Source organism: Taudactylus pleione, unplaced genomic scaffold (genome assembly GCF_031769625.1).
Source record: "Taudactylus pleione unplaced genomic scaffold, aTauple2 ptg000236l, whole genome shotgun sequence".
Classification (NCBI taxonomy): Eukaryota; Metazoa; Chordata; class Amphibia; order Anura; family Myobatrachidae; genus Taudactylus; species Taudactylus pleione.
In genome coordinates this window covers 726803-737640 of record NW_028284638.1, presented here as the reverse complement: position 1 = coordinate 737640, position 10838 = coordinate 726803, and the positions used below count along the sequence as shown (strand labels likewise).

The 10838-nt window shown below is 36.8% G+C and overlaps 1 protein-coding gene across 1 annotated transcript in view; it reads right to left on the bottom strand.

Annotated features, from left to right (window-relative positions):
* Positions 1-1878: 1878 nt before the first annotated feature.
* Positions 1879-10838, bottom strand: part of COL25A1 (collagen type XXV alpha 1 chain) — a 519499-nt gene continuing 510539 nt past the window's right edge. The window contains exons 37-38 of the mRNA XM_088479454.1: positions 8681-8719; positions 1879-6765 (exon numbers count right to left, since the gene is read on the bottom strand). Of these exons, the coding sequence (XP_088335580.1) occupies positions 6730-6765; positions 8681-8719 (75 nt within the window). The 3' untranslated portion in view covers positions 1879-6729. The remainder of the gene's footprint in view (positions 6766-8680; positions 8720-10838) is intronic.

Here is a 10838-nt window from a genome sequence, read left to right as displayed (position 1 = left end):
CAGTGTGGCATACACTGTGAACTCAGAGTAGTGTGGCAAATAGTGTGAATTGGGACACGGTGTGGCATACATTGCAAATTGAGGCACAGTGGCAACTATATTGTGAATTGAGGGCACAGTGGAACATATACTGCGAACTTGGGGTGCAGTGTGGCATATATTGTGAATTTGAATTGTGTAGTTGACACCCAAATTGTATGACTTCTGTCTGTAGAACTGTTTGCTGTTCTATAGTACACCATGTTACTGTACCTCTATTGTACTGGAATGTAAATGCTACTACTCAGGTAAATACTGTACTATTGGGAAAAAGCATGTTGGTAAAACACACAGAACAAGAAAACAGTCTAAACATATAGAGGAGATTAATATTTTAATTGCACACTTTTTACATTATGAAAATATGTCATACATAGTGTAAAAATAAATCTGAAGATCAACTTCTCACCATGAACAATAAATCAAAATGAAAGTACAAGTAGATGTGTCAGACCTATGGTGAGCAATACAAATGAGAACCTTGTCTCTGTAAGACAGGAATATTTAAGAAAACAAGTAAAATTGCATGACTGGTGACAGAGGTGAACATCATGCATAAAGGCAAATGTCTGAAAGGTTTTTTTTAACACTCTCTGGCAAATAAAAAAAACAGCATATTTACACTGACAAGACATATATAACCATATGTGTAAAGTTGTGTTGCATGAAAGGTACCATGTGGTCTAAAGTTGTTACAGGGCCTGATTCAAAATGGATCAATATTGCAATCGCAGCTGTGATTACGTACGCAGTTCTGCTGCGAAAATATGCTAATATTTGCAACTGAATAGCCAGCATAGAGACGCCCACTACCGCTTTCTCTCATCCGTAAGACCTTGCAATCCTGCGTATCCATTGGGAACATCGAGTAACATCGACCCCTCATGCAGAATTACAGCAGATCTGACTTGTCTCAGAAATTGCTACTCTCGTCGTACGCAGTTAGTACTCAAGCTGCGAATGCAGTCGCAGTGGCTAATTTATGCACACCCATGTAATGGTGTTCAAATGGACAGGCACGCCTGCGTTCCTACAACCACTCCCCCGTCACCACCCCCAAACACTGACGTCCCATCACTCACACTGTGCGATGGCTTTTTGTCTGCGTGTGTGATTGCAGTGCTATTGCAATACTGACCTGCACACGCGCACTGTGGTCAGGGCTGCCATCAGAAATTGTGGAGCTCGGTACTGACAAAATAGGCAGGTCCCCACCCACCTGGGTATGGGGCAGAGGTGGGTGAAGCCGTGGATGTGGATGGAGCTACTTCAGGGGTGAGGGACAGGGAGGGCTGGACCTATTTGGGGCACAGGGATGACTAGATGTGGTGGGGGGTAGTGGCACAGAGCAGGGAAGGCTGGACATTAATGGAGGGGCACAGTGCAGGGAAAGCTGGACAAGGGGGGAGGGGTACTGGACTGGGAAGGGTGGCACAGGGCAGGGAATGCTGTGGGGGCAAAGGGATGGCTGGTATATTATTCCTATTATGTCATTAATTTATTTATTTTTTAGTCATATGCGAGATCTACAGCAATTGGAAAAAAAAATACTTTCAAGCACTGTGTTATCTAACTGACCTTCTAAATGTTTGTAGACACCGGCAGCCATGGAGAAAGAGCATCGGCTGCATTTCCGGAGAGGGGGCCTGGGCAGCAGAGGTGTGGAATGCACTGGCAGCCAGAGAAGAGTCTTGGTGGCATTTAAAACATGGAGCCGGCCGCGAGCCAATCACAGCTAGCGGAACGACAGCCAATCAGCATCTGCTGCTCCTGATTGGCTGGCTGCCATTCCACGAGCTGTGATTGGCTCGCGGCCGGCTCCAAGTTTTAAATGCCACCAAGACTCTTCTCTCGCTGCCGGTACATGCCACCAGTGACGTGCGTTACCGCACATCACTGCATTCCACACCTCTGCTCCCCGGGCCCACTCCCTTTCCGGGACTGGTGTCCCTGCAGTCCCCCCCTGATGGCGGCCCTGACTGTGGTGCATGCATGCGCAGTACGCACCATCGGCCGATCTGTTGCAATTGCGATCCGTGATGAATCAGGCCCATAGACTAATACAGTACCAGGTTATTTGTAGCAAACCAAAATTAAAGACATAATTCCTATCGAACAGATAAAGATATACATAACCTGATTTGGTTCAGGAAAATAGCCATTCAATATGTCTTCAGCTACAACTAGACTATAGGACTTATTTATTAACATGGTGTAGAGACTACAAATGTGTGTGAACTCATAGCAATGGACATTTGCTGTCATTTTTTTTAAACTTGCCTAAAAAAATGGCAGGTACTGTATAAGATGATTGGATGCTATTTGTTGCAGAACATGTGTGACATTGCACCAAGTTACTAAATAAGCCCCCTGTGTGTGCTTTACTGATAACAAGGCAATGAGTGCCTTATGGCTTAGTTCTTCTTCTAAGTATGGTCATTTGTTTCAATTTTATACCTTCTGTATTTGTAATAGCAGCATAATGCCTAAAGAACACCCTAACTTCACAGGGTTCTTCTGCATTCTGCAAAAAATAAAAACAGACTACAACATAAGAAAGAACAGTGTTTTAAAAAAGTACAAAAACCTAAATAAACAAAATATGTATCTCTTAACATAAGGGAAAGGAATATACATACATCTTTCAAAATGACAAAAACAGTATACTACATACTTTATCTTCAGTACCTCTGTGTCTCTCTATCTGGATAAAGGGCAACAATTTCTTAAACATATATTGAAATCCAGCAATCCATAGATGACAAGTGCAGCAAGGTCTGCGGTATAGAGAGTCTGTGGTCAGCCCTGTTTTGTCAGAAATGTAATAAGCAGCGATTTCATAAAAGGCTGGTTTTGCCTAAAAATTACCACTTAAATACCTGTGGCAAAAACCAGTGCTAATTGTCAATTTTACCAAATCGTTGTTTATTACATTTCCCCCAGGGTTTTAATAATATCTGCTAAATTTGTACATTTGTAAATCAATATTCAGTACCTACAGTATACTGTAAGAGGGTTTACTGCATGCTGTTACATGATTTTTTAAACACGTGTTGATGTATATAGTTTAATAAGTAAGTACAGTATTATATCTTATTTGCTCAGCATCCTTTCTGTATAAAAAGAAAATAATAGACATTTTCTACTTGAAAACTAAAATAAAAATGATATAATCTGCATTTTACTTTAAAATCACTGAACCTCACTACACCTGTTTTTACACTGTTTGGAACACTATAGGGACATTTTTTATATCTATATTGCAAAAATGTGTCTACGTACAGTAGTTTATTAAAGTTTTATCATGTAAGTAGCTGACTAAACGAATGTCAATTAGAACTATAGTATAAAATATTATAAAAAATTAAATCAGTTCAGTTTTGTCTCATCTATGTCTTAAGTTAATCATGAGGGTGAAGTGATATCGGAACTGATTTTGTTTTTGTTTTTTTACGTTTGCCACTGTTGTGGGTTTCAGGTGTTTCTGCTACATTGGTTGATGTGCATCTCGAAAAGCAGTAACACAACTGGAACATGAAAAGTGCACCCCATTATAGATAAAGGGCCCAACAGAGAGATCAAGAAAAGGCACCCATGTGCACCGTCCTGTAAAGCAGAGCAGGCCCTTGTAACTTTAAGCCAGTTAAAAGTTTTGCAACCTGCAACATGAAGTACTTGCACAAAAGTAGGCACATGATGCTATAAGAAATAATTTGCACTGCAGCTTTGTAATGCTAAGAGGTAAGACCACAGCAACCAATCAGGCATCTGCTTTCATTGTCTAGATGGATAAAAGTGTATAGCTGGTTGGTTGCAATGATTTTAGTCCAGATTTCAATATTCCACCTTGATTTTTAAAAAGAAAAAAAATTCCTAAAAATTACTTTTTATCATGGCAAATAAATAAACAATAAATTGTATATATTTTTATCTTTACAGGGAATCTTTTAAATTAAATTTAGTAGAATGGTAACCCATGAATCTCTGCGAACTATCCCAAGCCTTCTTGCCCCACAAGTTTGACTTACTACTGCCATCTTACTACAAGTATCCCCATTACACCTATTAAAGAGCCAATCCATACACTAAGTAAGAATATTGCTGGCTGTTATTAAGATAAATGATGACGTTAGCAAAGTCAGCCTTACTTGTGAGGGCATTGTGCCTGCTTTCACCCTTGCCCTTCATTGCCGCCCAAACTATGGAAATACATTTAGAGAAATATTTATGCTAAAACTGCAAAACATTGATAAACAGGCTTAGCACAATCCATTTATAAAATGTTGTGTCAAGTACCCACAAGATAACTAACGTAAGATTATAGAAAAACACATTCAAATTGTGAAACTGACTAGATATAAGAATATCAGATTTGTATATATCTGATTTAATATGTAATGTCTTTCAAGATTATAACAGACATCATGGCATCTTGCTATGATACCTACCAACATTTTAAAATGCAAATGCTGGACAAAAGTAAAGGCCCCCATACATCAGCAATCAGAAAATCACAATTGAATAATTTGAAGATTTGTTGCTCAATCATAGGATTTCCCAATCTAGCAATCTGCGCCCATACATTACAGATCTGTTTCAGTGATATGCAGATCATTTTCAGCAAATACAGATCTGACAATCTTGAAAGGACCATCATTTTACTAGTAACGGTCTGCAGATCTGCTGATCATGTCCATACACTAGCAATCTGCAGCCCCAATTGATTGGTGAAATCCAGCAGTTGGATAACCTGATTTAACAATTCCAGTCACTTTTTGGTTGAAATCTGCGATCTGTGAGCCCATACAGTGCAGATTTTTTTACACAATCATCTGCAAAATGCAGAATTGCCACAATCGATTGCTGATGTATGGGGGCCATAACCCTTCCCATGGCCGACCCACTTCCTCATTCAACTTTCCCTTTTTAATAGGCCACAGGTGGGTGGTGCTATGTACAAACAATAACTGAAACTAGCTGCCATCTAGAGTCTCAATAGTATAATAAATAAGTGAAGGAAAATATTAATGTATGTCTGTAGGAAATGGTTAATGCAATGACAGCACAGTAAGTAAAATAGGGATTCCTGCACTGAGTCATTCATCTAGCAAGCCCATAATAATAAAAAAGCAACTTTTGTTTAATACTGAATCTATACATTTTAGTATAGTATACTTTCCCATATATAGTTGGGTTAGGCCTAGGTGTAAAGCGTGATAATGTGTATGTGATCTTTTAATTGCTTTTTTTAAGAATCACTTCTTTAACTGCTGTATTTTTGGTAAAATGACAGCAAATCACATAATAATTATATACTACCAATCTCCTTGTGCTAATGAGGTGCTGTAAACTTTATGTTCTCACTTTACCTAAAAAAACATTCTTACCAAAGGTTCCCCACTTGAGGTAAAACCATGTGGTTTATTCTGATATGGGCAGGTTAAAGAAATAAACCATATACTTATATGCACTGTATTATAGCAGTATAAAATAAACACCCTTCAGATTCGTCACCCAATCCCATCATTTAAGTAAAGAGAATGGAAGGGATTGAATATAAAATAAAGTGAATTAAATAATAATCACTTTGTTTTGTCACTTTTGTATTCTGTTTTAAAATCCATTAATTATGTAAAGGAAATACATGCCACATATGCACTGAGGAATCTGTACGTTATCATGCAACGCTAAATAATGTTGTGTTTCTCTTTCTGGTGTCAGCATGACAATAGCAGTTCATAGACACAGAGTAAAATACAGTATATTCAGTCCTTAAAACACTGACTACCCACAGCTATCATGTATAAGTCTATATGTGGTGAGCATCTGAAATTGGGAACTCAGCGATGACTTCTTTTTTTCATTTACGTAGAATAAAGACAAAAATAAACATTTTTTTCTGCAACAATAGTACTTAGACAGTGATGAATAATATATTACATCTACAAAAAGTAAGCAGCTATACTCTTAACCACCTCTTTATATTTGGAATACGTTAAAAAAAAGGGAGTTACACAGTAATGTCATAACTGCTGTATCCACAAACATCTAATAGCGCCAATAGATCTACAGTATGTATTGAACAAGTTTCTGTGAACCAGGGCACAGCAACAGCAAAAAATAAGGCATGATGATTGAGTATCAGCATGTTAGGCAGGGGTACATAGCAAAACCCTTTGGCAACCATAACAATTTCAAATGATACTACACATTTCTTAAATGTATTACAAAATATCTCAATAAAAATAACATTAAACATGAATGCAATATATCAATATGGAACACGTTCCTGTTATACAAGGGCATACTTTTTAATGTTGTAGGTATCAAACTCTTGTCAGACAGCTATGTATGGAGGAATTCCAAGACTTAGTTTATGAGACATAGCAAGAAGAAGGATTGGTCTGTACAAGAGGATCCCAGTTTCCATGGAACTTGTCCATTGGTACATTTCTTTTACACCCTAAGCCAAAGCCTTTGGCACGACTCAACTCCAAACTTTGTTGCAACTCGAACATACTCAAGAACCATAAATATGCCCATCTTCTACTGCCTGGGGGCCTTTTGTAGCGTGGAATGAAAAGATGCTGTAGGACCTTCATGCCTCAGTAGTAGAATGATATCCCAAGTTGGAGATTAATCTGGTGATGGATCTCCAAATTTGAACAACATTGCTTTCTTATTTTAGCCTTATCTCCTCCTTGCTACAAGCCATGGTGTCACTCCCTTAGAATGAATGAAAGTTATATATTAAGAGGTTTGGGTGAGAAGCCATGGAGAACAATCATCTAGCATGTGAGGTTCAACCACACAGCAAACTCTGGAACACAATTCATGCATGCCATTAGTCTGTACAAAAATATATGACGACACAAGTGACTGGTGCTATTTGGCATGGAAGTTCAAATATGAATGGACTTTAAAAAGATTTATCTGCCTTAATGTAGAAATTATGTTTCCGGGGGAACTGGTCCGAGATGTTCATCAAGCCACATGTAAAGATGTCTAAGATAAGCAATTGTAATTGGACAGGCATCTCCACAGTTCTGAAGATTTCAACAGCAGTGTTGATTACTGCCAAATAGCTTGTGCAAGTGAACAAAATATAGACTTATGGACATGTAGAAGAAAGTATATGTAAACATATGAAGTTGTTTTTCTGTTTTTTTTTTTCTCTATAAATACAAAGTTTTAATTATATACAACTTCATGCTTGCATGGTTAGACTTGTCACTGCAAAAAGAAACAAAAAAAAGCGGTGAGTGGACTCGCAATATGAGTAAATGCAACAGTACTGCCATTATATTAATATGTTATGCAGTTCAATGAACCCAGCTTGATATTTGTACATGCATTAAACAGATAGAGATGATATGGTATATTCCAATAACATTTATTAGACTGTTTATAGTTTTAATTTAAACATCTGCAGATTTAGAAAGCTGAAAGCAGGAGGCCCCCATTTAATGTAGTAGATAAGTAAAAATAAAATTGCAAAAGTAGGAAGGACTTTGTACAAATTAAATGGCTGAATAATAATAATAATAATAATAATAATAATAATAATATTAATAATAATACATTTTACTCACCATAAGTCATCAGGCATTTTTCATTTGTAAAGTGGGCACGACAATGCAAATAGAAATACACTTCCTAGTGTGGTATACTTAAAAATAAATTAAAAACACCTAGAAGAGTGTAATAAAATGCTTCTCTCATCCTCTGTGCTGGCCCAAGTTTCGTCTTCCATTGCGCCACAGAGAGTGGAGCCAGCCAGCTACAGACAGGCCAGGGCACATTTCAGATGAGGTGCATGCAGCACATAACTGCTTTATACCAGGAAGAGTGTTTCTCTTGGCACTAACCTTTCTAGCCTCCAATGAAAAGTGCCTTCTGCTATACAATGAGTACAGCAAACTATTTGCATGCTTCGTGAATCTCCCATTTAGATTATATCTAGATAAGTCTAAGTATATTTGCACATACTCTTTTGGGATTTGTGTGCCCCCTGTGTTCTGCTTTCTTAGATCCAATACACCAGATAAGTATGGGCACAAGATGAAGGTGACCCCAATATGACTGTAATAAAAGCTTTATATTGTGCACTGCTTTATATGGTGAACAAATTGATTTGAATCAGATGATTTGCACAATACAATTATAATTAAGTTGTGCCACACTATCACATTTCATTTTATATCCAGATTAAAATCCGGAAAACACTAATGTTGGACGAGGGTAATTAAATAAGCAAAATAAGTGATTAACAGAAGTATTTGAAACTAAAAAAAAAGAAAATATACTCTACTTTGTTTTTACAGACTGTAATAACATTTTGATATTATGAATATATACACTTTTTTGCTTCTCAACAGTTCAATACTCTGGGTTTTTTCCCCAATTCCTATGGCTATATTATATTAGCTGCTGTTATACTGTATATTAGTGCTCTAAGACACCATCTGCATGCAATGGGGACATTCATATTCTTAGACTCCCACCCCATTACTACAAAATGCACAAACATAGTAATCACAAGCTTCATGCATTTATATTTGTCATAAACAATAAAATAAAGGTTCATTTGAACCACAAGTGTCAATACCTTTTCTTTTAGTATCTATTAGTTAGTTCTCACCTTTTGCCAACAACCAGGCATTGGAAGTCCATCTGGTCCCTGTTATGATAAGCATATGATAAACATCAACATTATAAATATATACAATTTGTAAAATGTTAATTCATTTAATGAATATGACTTCTTTTGTAAAGAAACTACTTTATATGTTGTAAGAAAATGATCTCCATGTAAAAGATTTAAGGGCCTATGTATCAATCTGCTTTTTTACATTAAATTATGCAGAAACTACAGGTTCAGCATAATTTTATGTATTGCACAGTAGTTATGTACTGTAGGCCGGAGATTTCTGTAAAATCTCCATTACAGTGCTAATTAGCACTGCAGATCACAGTCCCCATTAGCCATGGTAGTTTAGCCCACAGTTTATACCATCTTCAGATATCTCCCCCGCAGGCCCCGGCCGGCACAGTGTCAGCTTCTCCAATTTACCAGGGATATAACTCGCAGGGACAGCGGTTACCGAAAACGCTGTCCCTGCGAGTTCTCCTTTGTACATAGCGGGGATATTTTCATTAATGGATAGATAATAATAGTGGATGGTCCGTAATTATTAGTAGATAGACCCCTTAGTTTGATTTCCTAAAGTAAATTAATTAATTTTTAATAATTTCAATGTAAAGTATCAACATTTGTTATTTTTATATTGCCTTGCCACCAACAATGTTGCTAATTGCTAATAGACTAAATAAATTATTGGTACTATTTTTTCTGATGTCTTCTAGTAAAAAGAAAGCACATACTAAGGGCTATATTTACTAATATTCGATTTTGATTTTAGTGTGATTTGACATTTGATTTTAATTTGATTTTGCATTTGGAGCTTTACTAAAGGCAAAATTGAATGTCAAATCGAACATAAAACCGAATTTCACTCAAATCCCACTCAGAATCGAACATCGGAGAAACATTGGTACTTTTACATAGACCAACACACAAATCCCTTATTTACTAATTTCCGATTTGAAATCGAACACAAAATCGAACTTCAAATCCACAAATGAACAGACCTGCTTTATGCTTTCGATTGTAGCATGAGCAGGTATGACTGACACAGATGCGTGCACAGATCAGTGAGATTCGTGCATGCATCTGTGTGTAAAAAGCTTCAAAAGTGTTAAAATTAACACTTTTGAAGATTTTTACACACAAATGCATGCACAAATACAGAGGACCCGCAGTCATTTTGTCCCCTGTGTTTCCAAAATCAGGTCCGGCTCACTTAGCTCAGTGCTGTTTGTGGTAAATACAGGGAACCCCTACGTCCTTTGTTCCCCATATTTATACAACCAGGACTGGCTCTGAAAAGTCTGGGGCTGGTTGTGATTTTTTTTAATACTTTAAAAGATGTTTACAGACAGATGCATGCACGGATCTCACTGATCTGTGCATGCATCTGTGTCAATCAGACCTGCTTACTCTAAAATTGAAAGCATGAAGCAGGTCTATTCATTTGGGGATTTGAAGTTTGATTTTGACATTAATTTGGTGTTCGATTTGTACATGGTAATGCAAAATCGAACATTAAATCACTGTTCAAAATCAAACCAAATCGAATTCGATTTCGAAAATTCTTCTAAAATCGAAGTTTAGTAAATGTGGGATTTGATTAGGGATTTGTACATTCGATTCAATTTGAGGTGAGCTAAATCGAACATCAAATCGAATGTAAAATCGAAGTTTGATAAATATACCCCCAAAGCTCTAGCAACATTTTCATTTGTCTCCAAAATAGTCACAGTCCCTAAAGCCACCTGTCTCATTCACTACATTTCAGCCATAAGGCAACAGAAAAAAATACAGTATTCATTTGTATATCATCTAATGATCATAGGAAGATAAGCATTAAATCAAATGTGTCAGAATTAATCAAATTATCTACTTGTCAATGATTAAGCATATTAGCCTAAAAATATAATTATGCCAAACTGCGCTCAGATTGGAATATCCTTACAATATGTCTTACTGAGGATTATCAGACACTAGTTTAAACTTTATCTTGATTTTTTGACAGGTAAAAACAATCTGCTCTTATATAATCAGGGCTCAATGAAACAAGGATGTCTAATTTAAAAAGCTGTAATGCTTTATGGGTTTGATTTAAGTTGGCTATACAATATAATCCGTATGCCATCACTGAGTGCAGAGAGGAAATACA